The following is a 19,404-nucleotide window of genomic DNA, read 5'->3' as shown; positions in this document are numbered from 1 at the left end:
GTAAGAGGTTTCTGCTCTCATTTGGTTCCATGACAATGCTGATTAACCCCCATTTCAAGATGGGTAGCCTGAGGTGCCACCCATTCGGTGACTTGCTCAAGGTGGGTTTGCTCTCATGGAGGGCCTCCTGGCTTTGGGGTGCAGTGGGCACAGCTGACAGGTAGTGGCTAGATATACCCGCCTCCCCAGGGGTTGGCTGCTTCTGTTCTTCAGCTGCCTTGTGGCTTGGCTCTGAGTCCTTGTGCAGATGCTGGGCTTGACTCAGCACCCCCTCCCCCCACCCTCCAGGCTTTTTCCCATACAGTCACTCAACAGACATTTATAGACACTGCAGGCTGCGTGCTAGGATCTGGGGATGTGATGATAAATCAGATGTTGTCTGTGTCCTGGGGGGAGAGGTGAGTGTGGCAGAGAGTGGGGGACGATTGCCGAGCAGAAGCCTGGGCCAGGGGACAGGTTGCTAATACTGTGGGTTTACATGGCCCCACTCCCCACCCCCATCCAGGCAGCGGCAGGTATTCTGGGCTAGGAATCAGCTTTGCAATGTGAAAAGTTCAGAGTGGCAGCCTGTCTTATCAGAAGCAGGGGTCGTGGAGCTCTGGCCTGAAAGCAGCTGTCCCCTGCCCCCTTGCCCAGTGTCCACCTCCCCAGACTAGGGGAGGGCCCCAGTGGGAAGGGGTGGCTCCAGAAAGAACCTGGTGGAGAGCAGGGGGGGGGGGGGTGCCTTGGCGAACCCAGGGGTGATCACTCGATTCCAGAATGATCAGCGCTGACCACACCTCACCCCGCTGCACCCTTTGTAGCATGTTCGCAGATCCTCTATACAAACGTATATGGAATTCAGGCTGCATCTTGCCTTCAAAATTCTGAACTGTTGATCCATTGCCCAGCTTTTGGCTCCATCTCATCAGAACCTTTCTTCCCACAGCAGGGGTCCACACACCCCTTTTATTTTAGTTTTATAGGATTTCTCACTGATAGAATCTCAATCTTGTAACCAGAAGCCTTTTGCAAGCAGATTTGGAAGCCCCTTTTCCTAAAATGGCAACACAGGAAAGATCACATATAAAGCTCAGCACCTGCGTTAACTTCCACGTTATCTCTAAGGCCTGAACTGGCGAAGCTGTGTCCTTCGTGCTCATGTATTGCTTTGTCTCCCACCTATCTAGGGAGGCTCCCACAGCTCTGGATAAGCAGAATTTGAGATTTCATTGGCCTAAGATGGTGGTTTAAAATAGAAAAAGGAGTACGTCAAGGCTGTATATTGTCATCCTGCTTATTTAACTTATATGCAGAGTACATCATGAGAAACGCTGGGCTGGAAGAAGCACAAGCTGGAATCAAGATTGCCAGGAGGAATATCAATAACCTCAGATATGCAGATGACACCACCCTTATGGCAGAAAGTGAAGAGGAACTCAAAAGCCTCTTGATGAAAGTGAAAGAGGAGAGTGAAAAAGTTGGCTTAAAGCTCAACATTCAGAAAATGAAGATCATGGTATCCGGTCCCATCACTTCATGGGAAATAGATGGGGAAACAGTGGAAACAGTGTCAGACTTTATTTTGGGGGGCTCCAAAATCACTGCAGATGGTGATTGCAGCTATGAAATTAAAAGACTCTTACTCCTTGGAAGAAAAGTTATGACCAACCTAGATAGCATATTCAAAAGCAGAGACATTACTTTGCTGACTAAGATCCGTCTAGTCAAGGCTATGGTTTTTCCTGTGGTCATATATGGATGTGAGAGTTGGACTGTGAAGAAGGCTGAGCGCTGAAGAATTGATGCTTTTGAACTGTGGTGTTGGAGAAGACTCTTGAGAGTCCCTTGGACTGCAAAGAGATCCAACCAATCCATTCTGAAGGAGATCGGCCCTGGGATTTCTTTGGAAGGAATGATGCTAAAGCTGAAGCTCCAGTACTTTGGCCACCTCATGCGAAGAGTTGACTCATTGGAGAAGACTCTGATGCTGGGAGGGATTGGGGGCAGGAGGAGAAGGGGACAACAGAGAATGAGATGGCTGGATGGCATCACTGACTTGATGGACGCGAGTCTGAGTGAACTCCGGGAGTTGGTGATGGACAGGGAGGCCTGGCGTGCTGTGATTCATGGGGTCGCAAAGAGTCGGACATGACTGAGCGACTGAACTGAACTGAACTGAAGATCCCCCACTGTCGTGCTGGAGAAGACTCTTGAGAATCCCTTGAACAGCAAGGAGATTAAACCAGTCAGTCCTAAGGAAATCAACCCTGCATATTCATTGGAAGGACTGATGCTGGAGCTAAAGCTCCAATACTTTGGCCACCTGATGAGAAGAGCCAACATTGGAAAAGACCCTGATGCTGGGAAAGATTGAGGGCAGGAGAAGAAGGGGGCAACAGGATGAGATGGTTGGATGGCATCACTGACTCAATGGACATGAGTTTGAGCAAACACTGGGAGATGGTGAAGGACAGGGAAGCCTGGAGTGCTGTAGTCCATGGGGTCGCAAAGAGTCAGACACAACTTAGTGCCTGAACAACAAGACTCCCACAGAAGCAGGTTTCTGATATCAGGATCCACCTATCAGTGTATCGTCTCATCCATTTAAAAAGTGTATTCAGACACAGAGAGGACTGAGCATCTATTTTGCTGAGACTCATATTGTGAGCTGGAGTTACCAAAATGTGTACAGAGCATATGACCCCTAGCCTGGAGTCAGTCGCAGTCCTGCAAAGATGGTTGACAAGTACAAGAACAATTAAAATCATCCTAGGATGGCAAATGCTGGGATGAGGGTCAGCATGGGGAGACAGAGAAATCTATACCAGTGAGTGGGTGGTGGTCAGGGAGAGCTTCTTGGAGGAAGTGACACTTGGGCTGAGTCTTGGAGATACAGAGGGATTCACCCGGCAAAGAGGGAGGAAAAGACATCAAGTGAAGTGTGTGCAAAGGCATCAGGGCAGACATGCTGTGGTTGTTTTGCTGGACCATGGGGTGTGTGTGTGTGTGTTTACATACACATGTGCACACCATGAGGAAGCAGAAGGGAAGGGCCCAGCAAGAGATGAGCTGGTTGGGCTGGATCAGGAAGGGGGCCTTGTATGTCACGCTAAGGAGCTTGGAGCTTATCCCAAAGCAACAGGGAGCTATTGAAAGGGGTTTTAAGCAGGGGAGCACCGTGATCAGATTTGCGTGTTAGGAGGATCACCTTGGCAGCCTTGCAGAGGATGGATTGCAGGGGCCAAAGCTGGAGGCAGGGGGATCAGTCCGGATTTCTTGGGATTTTCTCTGTGGTTATACAAATCTGACGAGGCTGGCCGGGGTGGGCCTGGCACACACCAGCTTAGAGAGAAAATAAAAGCTCTGGAGACCCATTTGAAATGGCTCCCAGATTCAGCATTTAATTCCACCTTCAGTTGCTGACTCCCTACCCTGCTACCCCTGCCCCAGCCTAAAGGACCCATTGGACCCCCTTAATTCTCAGATCCTGCCCTCCCCAGAAGCATCAGAACCTGGTGGCTCTCGGCATTGAATCAGAAAGGGTCATGCTGATCTGATACCACCCCCTCCCAGACCCTGGAATGCCAGGCCACAAGAGCCCAAACGTTGTCTTTCCTCTCACACCCGGCCACTGTCCCCAGGGCACAGAGCAGCCATTGAGGGGCCGTGGGGTCCTGGCCGGGGTCCCGGGCCTTGTTAGTTACAGGCAGCGGCTTAGTCACGCTCCTCGGAGCCTTTCACCCCAGGACAAGCCTGTCCTTGTGTGCCGGGCTGTCCTTATCCAGCAGCCCAGCTCGCAGCAGCTGCGGGCCCCTTTGCCAACCCCCGACAGTGCACTTCAGAGGCGCGGTCAAAGGAAACCAAAGCCCAGTGTGAGAGCTGAGTCCTGGGGAGCAGAGGGGCACCCCGGGAAGGCTTCTCTGAGAGCCTTCCCCGCTTCCCTACACCAGGAGCCCAGCCTCTGCTGACAGGTGCACGGCCCCGGGTGCTCTCCCGCTCTGGTGTCCTCCCTTCAGGAAGTAGGGAAGACTATGCAAGCCCACTCCCTCCTCTGTGCGCTCTCCTGGGTTAAAACCAACCCACCTCTGCAGAAGCATTTCCAAAAGACAGTTTGCAACCCCAGTACACACATGCATTGAGCACCTGCTGTATACTCATGCGCTGGCCTGAGTGCACATATAGGTAGTGGGGTTCATTACAGGCTGGACCACATGGGGGTTTACAGTCCAGGCTCTGAATTCAGGCTGTTCCAACCCTTGGCTCATCTTCTCCCCAGTTGTGTGACTGGGAAATTTAATTTGTCTGCCTTTGCCACAGTTTCCTCATCTGTAAAATGGGGGAAATGCTGTATGTATCTCTCTCTCTAGGTTGGGGTGAGGATTAAATGAGATGATACATAAAGCGTCTAGCTCAGAGCCTGGCACATAGTTTAAGGATTCATACAAGGTCACTGCTGCTGTTTTTCCTCCTTCCTGTTGTCATTAGTGCTCCAGGGTAGAGCGTTAGTTCCATTTTACAGATGAGGAGACTGAGGCCCCACGAGGTGAAATAGCCCACCTGCTGTCACACAGTCATCCAGTGGCAGAGCTGGGGTTGGAACCAGGCTCTCTGTCCCTCACTTCTGCGGCATAGCCAGCCCCTTTGGCAGACAGAGCACAGAGGCGTGGGGCTCCTGACCCTGGGGCAGTGGGAGAGGTGGACCCTCCTATTCCCTCTAAGTGCCCTTTCTCTTTTCCAGGTTTTGAAGCCAGGACATGAAGGTCACTGGAACCCAGGGATGGCCAAGTTCCTGACACTCAGGCAGAAGCTACAGCTGCAGGGCCCAGGGCTGGGGCTCAGTGATGGTGCTATCTGAGCACCTGTTGCAAACGGGGCAGGAGGAACTGTAACCCCAGGAGAGAACAGGCCGGTGCCGGCATGCGGGGATGACACCTCCGGAGGCTCCGGCCTCCTTCCGGCTTGGGTGCTAGGAGCCGTCCCCGGGCTCCAGCTGGGAGCCCTGCCGCCCAGGGGCATGGCCAAACCTTTCTTCCGACTCCAGAAGTTTCTCCGCCGGACGCAGTTCCTACTCTTCTTCCTCACGGCCGCCTACCTGATGACCGGCAGCCTGCTGCTGCTGCAGCGGGCCCGCGTGGGCCTCCCACCTGGCCCCCGGGCCTCTGGCCCGCTGCAGGCCCTGCCTGTGGCTGCTGTGGCACTGGGCGTGGGCCTACTGGAGAGCCGAGCCATGCACGACGGCCGGGTCAGCCCGGAGCTGCTGCTCGGCGTGGACGTGCTGCAGGGCCCCCTGGCCCGGCCCCGGCCCGGCCCCCGCTGGCTCCGCAGCCGCAACTCAGAGCTGCGCCAGCTGCGGCGTCGCTGGTTCCACCACTTTGTGGGGGACCCCCCGGGGCCTCCCGCGCTGAGCCCCGAGGCCCCCCAGCCAGCCACCAGCAGCCGAGGTAGGTGCTTAGCCTGGGTCCCCTTACACATATGGGAGCTCTTCCCGGGAGCCCCATTTGGGGGCACAGACTGGTGTCCCCTCTCCCTGGCCCTGGCTGCAGCCTGAGAATTGGGAACCGAGGGCCCGTGGCCTTCCCATATCCTGCTTCCTCCAGCCCCACCATAGACAGGAGGGGCCTGGGAGGGGAAGCCCTTGGGAGTTTTGCTCACTCCCTAGCTGGACTGCATGTGGGTGGGGGTTGAGATGTGTAAGCATCTTAGAGCTGGGACAGACCTGAGCTTAAATCCTGGCTCATTCTCCAAACTTATTGGGTGACCACGTCTCTTAATTTCTCCGCGTCCCTTGAAAATGGAGGTCGTGATACCTGCCCCAGGGTTGTGGTGAGGATTAAATGTGATAATGCAGAGCAGCAGCATTCCCATGCTGGCAGCCCCAGCGCCACCCAGGAGTTTGTGGCAAATGCAGGTTCTCAGGTTCTCTCAGACTCCCCAAATCTCGAACTCTGGGGCGAGGGCTGCAGTCTGGAGCAGTGTGGTCTCCAGGTGGTTTGCATGTGCCCTGAGGCTGAGGACCACTGGACTAGGGGGCCTATTGTATGCACTGGCAGTCAGGAATTATTATTATTTAATAACAGCTCACTCATGTATCAGTGACCACACACCTGTAAGTGTTGTATTTACAGGGGCTATTATTATTGTTATGGAGCTTCCCAGGCGGTTGCTAGTAGTAGTAGAGAAGCCACCTGCCAATGCAGGAGATGTAAGAGACACAGGTTTAATCCCTGGGTTGGGAAGATCCTCTGGAGGAGGCCATGGCAATCCACTCCAGTATTCTTGCTTGAAGAATCCCATGGACAGAGGAGCCTGGCAGGGTATGGGCCATAGGGTCACAAAGAGTCGGACATGACTGAAGTGACTTAGCATGCACACACTATTGTTATAGCTCAGTTTTGCCGGTGAAGAGGCACGGAAATTGTTAAGTAAATTCTCCAAGATCATTCTCTTAGTTTTGGTTCCTTGGAAGCAAACCCGGAAATTAGGATTCACATGGATGTGGTCTGCTTTGGGTATGACCCCAGGAACACTGGTAGGGAGTGGGAAGTGAGACGGGGGAGGAGGTGGCCAGTACAGGGTATGTTACGGAGCAGATAGGGACTTGGAATGAGGGTAGAACCTACATCTTAGGGTGCAGCCTGGAGATAGCAAGGCCTGGGGGACAGGCAGGGCACTGACCAGAACTGCTGGAGTCACACCACTGGGACTCCATCATGGGGTCAGCCTGGCTCCAGCTCGGAGCTCTTAACACTGAGTTATCCAGACTGTGCAGGGCCTCGAAACTGAGTTGTGTGAAGTGCGCACCCAGGGAGTGTCAGAGCCACTGATGGGTGGTGACTGATCTCAGTCAGTGTCTCAGCCTCTCTGCCACCGCCTTATTTGATCCTGTACCACGAATTGCAGGAAAACTGCTCTCTGAGTTTAAGAAGTATGGTTGGAGCTTAGAATCCTCAGTGGCAGGATATAGAAGAAGATGGTGGCCCGATACGATGAAGACTGCAGAACTAAGCCTTCTATAGAAGAAACTTCCGTAGAAGGAAGTTTCATCTGAAATCCTCTAGGTCATAGCCCTTGGGTGGGATTCCTCAGCAAGGCTTCCATGTAAGAATGAGGGAGAATTAAGGAACCACTTCTGTAGCTCATTTCGTGTAGTTATAATTTCTATAAATTCCTCCCAACACATCAAGAAGCCGAGCCTCTATCAGGGTGATGCCAGTGTAGAAAGTCACCATGCATTTCTTAAAAAGAAGGCATGGAAAGAGCATAGATTTTGAAAACAGACCTGCATTTGTCTCTTGGTATTGCCAGTTACTGACTCTGTGACCTTGGCAAATTAGCCATGATTCCTCTCTTTATTTTTCTCAGTCCACACTCAGCACACGTGAGTCTCCACGTGTCCTATTCACTTTACACTTGAGGAGCTCCGTCTGTGGTGGTGGAATCAGATGTGCAGCTAAATGATTACCCCCTAGGATGACTGAGGCATAAGAGAGGCATGTGCAAAAGGCTTGAGGCTCGGTACACAGAAGTGACAAATTCTTAGTAACCTGGCTTCAGGGTGACTGGCCAGAAGACAAGAGGACTCGGGGTGACCTGGTTACAGCCCTGTGTGTAGAATATCTTCATCCAGGAGAACCAGCAAGCACTCTTCAAGTCATCTTTTAAAGAGGCGGTGGAAGAGGCTGTAGTAAAAGCTGAAGAGGTGGTGGTGAGATCCAAACAGGACAGACCGTCACCTATTATACACCAGGGTTTCTGCCCTGAGTCTCTGAGTACCTTCTGCACTCTGATTGATCCTCCCTGGTGACCCCCAAACCTGGCAACGGAAGGGTTAATGCCTCGTTCAGCAGGAACAGTCAGGCTCTGGTGTTGAATGGTGACAATTCAGGCCAGTCCATGCCTCTCATCAGTTATTCAATATTTTGAATATCCCCCAGGATTGGAGAAAGAATTCGCCCTGGGAGAGGCGGTGGTGTCACGCAGTTAAAGATCTTCAGAGAAAGTGGGGAGAGGCGGGCACTGGCCCTAGAACCTCTGGGAGCCCCCTTCCTCTCTTGGGGCTCTGTGGGGCCCTGCATAGCCAGGCTGGCCTTCCTGGTGGAGGCCCGCCCTCGGGACAGCTGCTGGAGCTGCAGACAAAGAGGGCGTCTCTTCGTGGCCCCGGGCAGCCCGCCATCCTCCTGTAAGGGGATCCGGCAAGCCTTGGAAGCCGCAGGAGGCCCCATCAATCACTGAGCATTTCATTATACCTTGGACAACATCCATAATGGAATAAAATGTCAGTAAGTTTACTAGGGGAAAAATAGTAACTTCTCCATAGCCAGTTTGCTTTTTATTGATAGTAATTTCCTAAGACATTCCAATATCTCCGAAGCCATCGTTAATAGCCTCACGGCATGTCCATTTTGATGTGCAAATGAACAGATGCAGAGTCACAGACAATAATGCATCGCCTCCGTTTCAGCCGAAAGTAATAAATCCGCCTCAGAATGTGTCCCAGTGCATCCCTGGGAAGTCCTTTCTTTCTACACATTCTCGCCTCTGTCAGGGAGTTAGAAAAGCCATTCATTATTTTTCCAGGAAAAAAGGCTCACCTCCTCCTCACGAATAGGGGGAGGTATCTGGGTCTTGCTACAAACAGAGACGGGGCCAGCCGAGCGTGGGTGTTCCTCCAGACTGGTCAGTTCCACCCACCAGCCAGCTGGGAGCTGGCTAGCCTCTCCTTGTTTTTGAAGAACCCAACCCTGACTGCTCGAAACCCTTTCTTTCTCGTTTATTAATGTGCTCTGCTAATATTTACGGAGCCATCGGCTCACCCGGCCCCAGGTTACAGTGTAGGATGAGAATAATAATAGCTGTCGCTTATCCGAGCATCTGTTGTGTGCCAACCATTGTTCTGCCTAGATGGACATCTGTTATCTCATTTAATTTAATCTTCAAATAGCCTTATGATGTCAGCAGCGCTATCACCATTTTAATGATGAAGGGTTTGCATTTCGGGGAAGTAGAGTAATCTAAAAGTGTTTATTATTAATAATGACACATTACAACAGTAACAATCACCCCTGAGCTCACACTACATGCCACGCCTGCATTAGATAACTTTCCATGTTATCTCGTGGAATTCTCACAACCACCCCATGAATTCCGTGGGACCATGTGTGCATTTTACAGACGAGGAAGTAGAGGCTGCACATGCTAGGTCACACAGCCAGATAGAGCAGAGCCTGGATTTGAATCTAAGGCAGCCCATTCCCAAGAGAGATTTCTTCCCACCCCACCCCCACATCCCGCCCCGCAAATGTGTATGTGCCCATCTCAGCCTCCAGGGGTCTTGAGCCCAGTCACCTCTTGGTGACCAGAACCTTCTGGTTAATTTCCCATCAGTGGTGATAAATGTTTAACAACCCCCGAGCCTGTGTTTTGGATGTTTACTTGAAAGCTGTAATAGAATTTCTTCTTTGCTGAGCAACACATGTCAGAAATCTCTCAAATATTAGTTTTCTCTTACTAAGTAGGCAGACTAAGGAGAACGATTGATTTTCACTGACCTGGATGAAAGCTTTCTGGTCTCAGCAGTCCTGAGCTTTATACGAAGAGAGAGAAGCTTGCAGGGCCTGGGTGTCTGGAGCCCCGAGTAGAGGAGTGGAGCTTGTATCCATGGATGGATGCTGGGTGCGGCCATGTGTGTGCTAGTGGGCATCCTGGTGAAGGCAGCCTCGAGAGGCTCATAGCCTGGAAGGGAGCAAGACCCTGTCCAGACACTGAAGGTCTTTGCTTTCGCTGCAGCCCAGTGTTCTCTAATCTGAGGTTCCTGGATCTTCAGCCATTTCTGGTGTGACAGAGAGTCCTGTTTCCTACCATCTTGGCCATCTTCCCCTTCCTTTTTTAACCAGGGGCCCAGGGAATTGCACATTGGGATAGCCAGTAGGACCAGCCACTGCATTTGGGCTCCCCGCTTTCCCTCTTGCACCCTCACAGGATGTCAGTGTGGGTTTTAGGAGCTCTGACCCACTATTGGCATCGTGTCTGACCTTGGCAGCAAGTCACCAGCTAAGGGGAAGTTGTGGTCCCTGCCCTCAACGAGCCTTAGCTCATGGTACAAAGACGAGACACACAGGTGTACACAATTTTTAACAACAGTTAATGATCAGGATTTGGGTGACAGCAAGCTTTTCAGACACTCAGTGTGACAGTGCAGGGAAAGGAGGGCTGCAGAAGCCTAGAGTTGCCAGGGCTGTGAGCCATGCCCTCAAGGATGAGTAGAAAGCAAAGAGTGGATGTGCAGGAAGGAGCAGGGCCATGACCAGACGTGGGCGGGAGAAATGAGCAAGGGGAAGGGGAGGGGGGCATTTATCCATTTGACAGTTGAGGAAACTGAGGCACAGAATATTGAAATGATTTAGTCAACGCCAGAGACGGATTTAAGCATGCTGTTCATACCCAGGAAAGTCACTCCCTGATTCACGTCCCCGGGAATGTGGGCTGGCAGACTCACTCCTTCAATCCACTCAGCTGGTGGCCCTGAGCTTCTGTTTTGGGCCAGCTTCTTGGCAGGAGTAATCAGCACCAGTCTCGCCTGATCCGGGAGCTCCAGGACTGGTGGACGAGACGGTCACTCCTCCCCGCAAAGCTGTTTGGGAGCTGGCTGGCTGTGGGGAGGCCTTGGGCACAATGCTTCCCAGAAACGCCCAACTTCCAAAGGCTACAGTGTGCTGCTCAGATGCCACTTGAGACATCCCGGAGCTGAGTGCCAGTGTTTCCCCAGAGATGGGCAGCATCTTCATCATGGGTGCCCCATCCGGATCTGGGCGCAACTCTGTGGGTGTGCATTCGCAGCTCGGATGGTGTGATGGCGTGTTTGCAAATCCCTAGTGCATAGTTCCTTCAATGCGCTGTGCTGCGTGTGACATTTACACACCGAATGCACTTGGTCGCGTTCAGGTTCCCCAGGCTTCGCTGTACATTTCTGGGAGGCAGCTCCCTGGCGGGGTGTGGCAGGGCAGGACTATTTCCCACTGACATGTGCACTGCTGAGTCACTGCTTTGTGGAGTCTTGCCCCTCAACATCGCCCCCTCCCAGGGGTGTGCTGGAGATGCCTGACCTGCTGAGGGCTCAGGGTCCTGTGGTCCTAAGGATTCCCACACAGAACAGCCCTCTTGCATGTTAATAGATACCGCTTATACACCTCCAGTGATGGGGGCTTCTGCCCTCCTGCGATGACTGATATTTTCTTTTCTTTCTTTTTCTTTTTTTGATGTGAACCATTTTTACAGCCTTGATTGAATTTATTAACAATATTGCTTCGGTTTATTTATTTATTTATTTATTGGCCACGTAACGTGTGGGATCTTAGCTCCCCTGCATTGGAAGGTGAAGTCTTAACCCCTGGACCACAAGGGATGTCCCAGCAGAGTTTTTTTTTTTTTCTCTTGGACTAGCTCTCCCTGTTTGCAAAATCTCTATATCAGCTAAGATCAGACTTTGCGTATCTCATTTCTTCCTTCTGGATCACAAGGAGGCAACAGAGTCTGCCTATCAGTTCGTTCGTGGAGGCAGACAGGCCTCTTCCGGCCTAGGAAGGGTAGGGATGAAGAGGAGAGGGGTCCAGGTGAAGCAATTAAACCAGCCAGACTTAATTAAACCAGGTGAGGGCTGGCGGAAGGAAGTTGTGTTTTGGCTGATGCCAGGCTCCTGGCAGGGTGTCTACAGGACTGTTGGCCGTTAACTAAGAAAGAGGGCAGGAAGGGAACAAGTTGGAAGTGTCCAGAAGCACTGTGGGGAATGTTGGACCACAGCCTTGTCCCCTGGGCTTCTCTGAGAAGTGTCATAGCCAGGAAGGGCAGTGCCAAGGGTGGGTTCAGGAGTTAGTACCCTCCCGCTCTCCAGGGTGTCTGAGTCTCTGCTGTGGTTCTCCCTCATCCCCAGCAGGCACCTATGTGGGATGCTTCAGTGATGACGGCCAGGAGCGGACTCTGAAGGGGGCTGTGTTTTTTGACTTGAGAAAGATGACCATCTCCCACTGCCAGGACGCATGTGCTGAGCGGTAAGTGGGGGGTCCTAACGGTCAGCTCGACTGGAAATAAGGCTAAGAGGCAATCCCAGAGAGTGGGAGTGGTGTCCCTGAGGTGGTGCTTCTGCTGCCAGTTGGCTGTTGGAGTGCGATTAGAGCTCGACCGATCAGATGCGGTTGTGAAAAACAAAGAAGGTTTACTGACGAGATGGCAGGGGATTGTGGGAAGAGCTCTGGGCTCAGTGTCAGGAGACCTGGGGTTCCTGTCCTGAGATTCCAGGACTCACCCTTATCCTGGCCCCAGACCCAGTGGCCATTGCTAGATCCAGACCTCAGTGCCCCTGGCCAGGCTTGGGACTCACCCCAGGCCCCGTTCTGCCTGCAGGTCCTACATCTACGCTGGCTTGGAGGCCGGGGCCGAGTGCTACTGTGGGAACCGACTCCCAGCGATGAGCGTTGGGCCGGAGGAGTGTAACCATGAGTGCAAAGGGGAGAAGAGCTCCGTGTGTGGAGGTGTGGGCCGGCTCTCCGTGTACCGCGTGGAGGAGCTGCAGCCCAGCTCCAGGAAGCGTGAGTGCACCAGCCTCTCCCTGAGCTCTGTCTGCCCCTGCTGTCTGCCACCTCTGGGTCCACAGCCCTTCATCTAAATTCTGGAGGACGGAAACTGTGCTCTGCCTTCCCTACCACCTTCCCTGGACAGGCTTGTGGCAGGGGGCGAGGTGTTAGGGTTTGCCAAAGATCGCTTGAGTTCGTGACCAAATCACATCTTTCCTTATCCTCTGCAGGAGAGAAAAACCGACCAGGAGGCCCAGAGCCTTGGCCTAGGTGTTTCTTAGACGTGCTGTGTGGCCTCCCATCTTTGGGTTCCAGTCTATTTTGTCAAGTGCAGAGACAGACTTTGATTACCGGGACAGACCAGACAGTAGGAGTGTTTCCTAGCTACACAACACCCTGAAGTGCTGGTGAAAGTGAGAGTCGCTCTGTCATGCCCGGCTCTTTGCGACCCCATGGACTATACAGTCCCTGGAATTCTCCAGACTAGAATACTGGAATGGGTAGCCTTTCCCTTCTTCAGGGGATCTTTCCAATCCAGGGACTGAAGCCAGGTCTCCCACATTGCAAGGTGGGTTCTTTACCAACTGAGCTATCAGGGAAGCCCATGAGGTGCTGGGTAAAACTGACAAGTGTCGCTGTAAATGCAAAGCTGAACTATCAAGAAAGTAAGGAAATCCCTGGCTCCGGTGGGAACTAGGAATCATGCGGGTGAGATGAAGACAGCTGATGACACTGTGCAGCACTGGGCCTTCATGGGGGAAGCTGCTGGTCTTGGCGGCCACATGGCTCAGGTTTTAGTGTCCACGGAGGACAGAAAAGGAGGTTTTGAGTCCACCAGCGTAGGGACCTGGATTGAAACTTCTTTGTGAAGTTGGATTCAGTTTCACTGAAGTATGTACATCAGTGAAATTTTAGATTAAAACAAACTCCTGCCAAAGACAGAAAAACGCGTCTGTTTGAACTGAGCTTCAGGTTGGGATCAGAGGAAGGTGCAGAGTAGGTCATCTGTGGCTCCATCTTGGAGGTGCCCTCCTGCTCTAAGTGGCCTGGGACTCTCACCTGCGGAGCGGGGCAGAAGGGTGTGGAATGGGAGTGACAGCCTGTGCCACACCTGAAGTCTAGAGGCAGGTGAGGCTCTGCCAGCAGCATCTTAGATCACTAACTTCTCACAGCTCATGCCACATCCTTACCTCTCAGCATGTATAGGGCACCTGCTGTATGTCAGGGTCAGGACTGGGTGTGGGGTGCAAAAGGGTGACCCAGGTGCCGCCTCCCCACAGGCTGCAGGGAGGTACTCACAGTGGAGCATGGGTTCAATCCCTAATCAGGGAACTAGGATCCCACATGCTACACAGCATGCTGAAAAGAAAAAAAAAAAAAATCAGATTTGTGGAAGGAAGGGAGAAAGAGAAAGGAGGAAGAAAAGAGGGAGGGAGGAAGGATGGACACTGTCCCCCGAGAGCTGGCAGGAGTTGCAAGTCATGAGTTCAGCAGCTTCAGCCAAGTGGTCCCTTGTCAGTGACCCTGGTGAGCAAGGTTCTGGGATCTGGTTTCTCTCAGGAGCCTGGCTTGACCACACACAGCCTGTCTGGGCAGTTTACCCTCTCCAATTTGGAATCTGCTCCTCCTGAGTGTAATTCCACCTATTTCAGGATCTGAAGCTGCCATTTCCTCTGGGTCAGGCCCCAAGAAGGGCAGGCTCTGCTTCTCACTAGAACCCCGTTTCTTTCCTCGCAGGGAGGACCGTCACGTACCGGGGCTGTTTCCGATTGCCAGAGAACATCACGCATGCCTTCCCTGACTCCCTGGTACAGGCCAATGTGACTGTGGAGACGTGCTCCGGATTCTGCTCCCAGAAAGTAAGAGAAATTATGACTTCACAGCTTTGTCCTTTAACCATCCAGCCAGAGTGGTGGTCTCAGGGAGGGGCAGGTGCCCGTGGGGGACTGCAGCTCTCTGTCCTCCTTGGAGCCCGGGTGGGAGCTGAGGAGGGAGAGAGGCGGGCTTTGCAGCAGAGTTGCTGAGGACACCAGCAGGGAGCCTGCTGATGCTGAGATCCGAGCCTGGGTGGGGGATCGTCAGTGAAGGTTGTAAAACTGAAAGGATCGTGCCTTTCCCGATGTGAGCTCTTGGCACAAGTGTCAGATGTTAAATTGACTTGGTTTGGAAGCTGGAAGATGCTGGCTCGGGACTTGGGGAGTGCTGATGGATTTTCTGTTATTGGCACTGACAGCGTTGGGCCAAGAATCTGACTTCAGGGGCTGTAGTCGCTCAGGTCCCTTTGGTGCCTTAGCCAGGGCTGAAGCGTGGAGTGTGACTCTGTGCAAGTGCTGGACTGGGTACCAAAGGCCATGTGCCTGCACCGCCTGTCGGCTCTGGGGCGGGAGACATCGATCAAGGCCAGATAGGGTTTGCACATGGCATGATTGGGGTGGGGTGTGAAGCAGGGCTGGTGAGACCTGCAGGCTGCCCAAAGAGCTTTGAGATCTGAGGCTGGAGACCCGAGATCTCCAGACTGGGCCAGATGCTATGGCCCTGGAAATGGCCCTGAATGGCAGTAGGCTAGGACTTGGGGCTGCTCCAAATCCTGGGGTCCACTGGCTTTGATGGGACTGTAACACGTGGCAGTGTAATCGAGTGGGGCTAGGAGATAGGCGGGTCCTGGCTGTGATGGGGATGACGATGGTTATCAACAGTCCTAACCAGTATTCATCATTTTTTCCATGCCGGTTTCTGTTCCAACTTCACATGGGTTAACCCATTTAATCCTCTTGACAACTGAATGGGATAGGTGTTCTGAGTAATTGCATTTTGCAAGTGAGGAAACAGAAAGCTTAAGCATTCTGCCTGAAGTCACACAGCCAGGAAGGGGGAGAGCCAGGAATTGAACTCTGCCTAGTTCTGTAGCCTTCTGGTGCTTTGAAGGAGTGGACTTCAGTGAAAGCACGTGGAGCTGGACACAAAGACATGCCCTCCAAGGGCCCCTACTCACCAGGAGCCGCCTTCCCTCTGCTCTGTGCTCCCAACCCCCTTGAGATGCTTCCCTTGGAGATGGGGGGAGACAAAGCCTTTTTCCTACATGCTTTCCTCTTGCATAAGTGCAGCCTTTGAAGTGGCTCTCTTCCATCTCCAGCATTTCCAAAGCCACTGCCAAGGGTGTCTTGGTGTCAGGGCTCATGAGACACAATACTGGGATCCGAGAAGACCATTATGTTGATTCACAGACGCCTGGACTGGGGCCCCCTTCTCCCCCTCTCCCGCTGGTAGGGCCAGAGCCAGCAGAGGTGGCAAGAACACCTGCTTGCACAGCAGGGAAGCAAACCTCCCACTCTGGGCTCCCTTTGCACCTGCAGTTCAGAGCGGCTCCCTGGAGAGACCCCCACTGTAATCAGAGGAACTCGACTGGTCCAGATCCGCTGGCCTCCCGGGTCAACAGATGCACAGGCATCTTCCTGTGTGCTGGGTGCTGGGTTGCAGCCTTCCCCCTGCTGGTCAGCTCTGATCCTCCCAGCACTCTGTGAAGGGGGATCCTCTGACCCCTGCTTGCTGCAGAGCCAGTGCAGGTTTGCAGGAGTGAGAGTTCTCATACACAAGCATGGAGGGACCGGGTTTACATCCCACTCTTATCTGTCTGTCTGTTAGTCGCTCAGTCATGCCCGACTTTGCAACCCCATGGACTGCAGCACCACCCCGTCCCCTATAGGCTCCTCGGTCCATGGGATTTTCCAGGCAACGATACGAGAGTGGTTTGCCATTTCCTTCTCATATATATATATAATTTAATTCATTTCTCTTGGGCTGCACTGGGTCTTCACTGCTGTGTGCAGGCTTTCCCTAGTTGTGATGAGCCGGGGCTACTCTTCACAGTGGTTCGAGGCCTTCTTGTTGCGGTGGCTTCCCTTCTTGCAGAGCACAGGCTCTAGGCATGCAGGCTCAGTGGTTGTGGCACACGGGCTCAGTTGCTCCACGGCATGTGGGATCTTCCTGGACCCATGTCTCCTGCACTGGCAGGCGAATTCTTAACCACTGGACCACAGGGAAGTCCCCCTACATCCCACTCTTGCCCCCATGCCCCATGTTTTTCATGCTGCTGCCTCTCAGTGTGACATCGGTGGAGGAAGGGGACAGGTGGGTGGACTGTCGAGGAGGAGACAGGAAAAGAAACAAGAGGAAGGGAGCCGGCAGCCTCGCAGCTGTGCGTCTTTGGTGCTTTAAATTATTTTTCCTAGACGCTCGCGTGGATCACGGTGAAAGGACACCCAAGGGTGTCCAGGAGAAAGTCTTCCTCTCACCCCTCTGTGTCATCCACTCTGTCCTTCCTTGGATGCAGTTGATGGGCCTAACCTCTCCCTTCCACTCTCAGAGAAATTCTATGAATATTCAGGCAGTTGTTCCTTTACAGAGTCAGGATGGCGTTACAAACCCCACAGATGGTGACGAGCCATACGCACTACCCTGCCCCACTCTCCTTCCCTGTGTCTTACAGATTGCTCCAAATTGGCACAGGAAGCGCTTCCTCACTCTTCTATGCCATTACATGGATGTCCTATAATTTATTTAACAAACACCCCACTGTTAAGCATTTAGGTGGTTTCCAATCTTTTGCTTTCACAAACAAGGTTGTGATGACTATCCTTATAGGGGGGTAGTTCTGTGTTGGTGGTGGATCTGCCGGATACAATTCCTAGGAGGGGCTAGGTCCTTGTTCTGTGAGTAAACTTTGCTATACTGCCCTGGTCAAAAGCTGTGTTCATTTTATGCATCCCTCCCCACCCCAGCCCTGTGTGAGAGAGAAGCAAGGCACCCCTGAGACTCTGCTGTCGGGGAGGATGGTTTCAAAGCCACATTCCAGGTGGATGCCCCAGTGTATGGAGGCACCTTCCCTGGGGCAGCCCGTGAGGGGCCCAGACACAGAATTCGAAGCTTTGAAACTCTTCAACGCCTGTTTCCAGCCTTTCTTCAGATGTACTGACACAAATCCAGGTCGCTGCAGTCTCTCACTGGAGCATGTGCCAAATGAGACCTGCAGGCTCTTGGTACCTTATGCCACTTTGCACCTTAACGCTTCATACTTCTCCCCTTGAGATGCATTTCGTGGATGGGTTACCTGCTCAGCTCTGGGCAGTGATGCTGCGAATTGTTCAGATAGAACAAGGATGAAGGGGCACCCAGGGTTCTCATAAATGGCCTTTGCCCTCCAGGCATCAGGATCTGTGCTAACGGCTTGGCTCCTGTCCTCGCCTCCCCTGTATCATCGAATGGGGGGTGGGGGCTGTTTTCTTGGGTCCCATTGTTTAGACCCACAGGATGTAGCAGCTGTGAGGAGTAGTCACTACTTCCAGCTTTCATGTTGCAAGCAGGTCTTGGCAGGACACACTTAGTGGGACAGGTGCATACGCTGACGCCGGGTGGGGGGTGCCAGTCCCCACTGAAGAGAGGCTAAGACAGGAAGCAGGGACTCTGGCATACATCAGAGTAAGGTCAGTGCCTGATGGAGATGAAGGAGACTGGGAGGAAGGCTCAGGGAAGAGGACTGCAACTTTTTGGAAGGGTTGTTAGTTGCTCAGTCTTGTCCGACTCTTTGTGACCCTATGGACTGTAGTTTGTCAGGCTCCTCTGTCCATGGGATTTCTCAGGCAAGGATACTGGAGTGGGTATCTCCAGGGGACGTTTCCAACCTGGGGACTGAACCCAGGTCTCCTACACTGCAGGCAGATTCTTTACTGTCTGAGCCGCTGGGGAAGCCTTAAAGCCAGCAGATGCTGGGCAGTGTCAAAGGGCAAACGAGGGGTGTGAGGAATGCACGTAACTGGCAGGGGTGAGGGGACTGGGAAAGCAGCCAGCCTGCCCACCCAGTGTGCAGGGCTCCATGGCACCGTGTGAAAGGTAGGGCGGGGACAGATTGTGATGGGCCTCAGAGGCCTGCCTCTCAGTCCAGATGTTTTTCAGTTGGTAAGAGGGAGCTATGGACGGTGTTGAGGGGGAGAGGGTGGTGTAACTGGTGTGGGCTTCATAGCTGTGGGTGGGATGCTGGGATCCCTCTGGGAGGCAGTGGTCCTCAGGGCCACCCCCAGAGATGCCTTGGCAATACTGGCACCCAAGTTTGCCTGTGGCCTGCCTCTGGAATTAGGGATTCCAGGTAGGGCAAGGATGACGCTACAGATGTGCTTGCAGGTAAAGCCGCCATCTATCTGAGAGAGTGGGCCTTCGGTCCCCAGAATGTCGGTTCCTCCCTTCTCCCTTGTCCTGCCCTGTGGTTGTGAGTGTGACTTGGACTCAGGCCTTCTGGATGGTCCCCAGGAGCTTTCAGTGGGAGCTGGACTAGGACCCGATCTCACTCTACGGCAGGGTTGCTCATCCTTGCAACTCTTGTCAGTTGGGTCAGCTAATTTGTGCGGGGATCTGTCTGTACATTGTAGGATATTTAGCATCCCTCTATCCGGCTACAGACCAGTAGCACCGCCACACTTAGATATGACAACCCAGACTGTCTCCAGACATAGCCCGGGGTCCCTGTGGCACCCCCATTGAGAACCACTGTCCAGCGGGCCACCTGGAACCTGTTGGCTCAGCCATGCTGAGACCCAGCTCACATTTGCCATGTGTCTGAATCCTAGTGATCGATTATCTTCTACAACTATTTAGGGAGGTAGATGCAGGATCAGTCAGAAGTTGAGGCCTGCAGGGCTCATGGTTCTATTTGCCGGAAGGGTTTTCTTTGTCCTCTCCTTGATGTGGAGGGTGAGAGAGAGAGGTGAATTTGGGGATTTCTGGCTGTGCTTTCCTGCCTGGAGTGCCAAGCACTTCCTCTCCAGAAAGGCCAGCAGCAACCAAGGCTGCAGAGACGTCCCAGTTG

At 53.0% G+C, this 19,404-nt stretch overlaps 1 protein-coding gene across 1 annotated transcript in view; it reads left to right on the top strand.

The window, feature by feature from the left end:
• Window positions 1–4,996: 4,996 nt before the first annotated feature.
• The window catches only part of WSCD1 (WSC domain containing 1), a 31,427-nt gene continuing 17,019 nt past the window's right edge, over window positions 4,997–19,404 (top strand). The window contains exons 1-4 of the mRNA XM_068978603.1: window positions 4,997–5,423; window positions 11,912–12,026; window positions 12,379–12,563; window positions 14,286–14,407. Coding sequence (XP_068834704.1) covers window positions 4,997–5,423; window positions 11,912–12,026; window positions 12,379–12,563; window positions 14,286–14,407 — 849 coding nt within the window. The remainder of the gene's footprint in view (window positions 5,424–11,911; window positions 12,027–12,378; window positions 12,564–14,285; window positions 14,408–19,404) is intronic.

Source organism: Capricornis sumatraensis, chromosome 8 (genome assembly GCF_032405125.1).
Source record: "Capricornis sumatraensis isolate serow.1 chromosome 8, serow.2, whole genome shotgun sequence".
NCBI lineage: Eukaryota > Metazoa > Chordata > Mammalia > Artiodactyla > Bovidae > Capricornis > Capricornis sumatraensis.
This window is presented reverse-complemented; position numbering and strand designations above follow the sequence as displayed.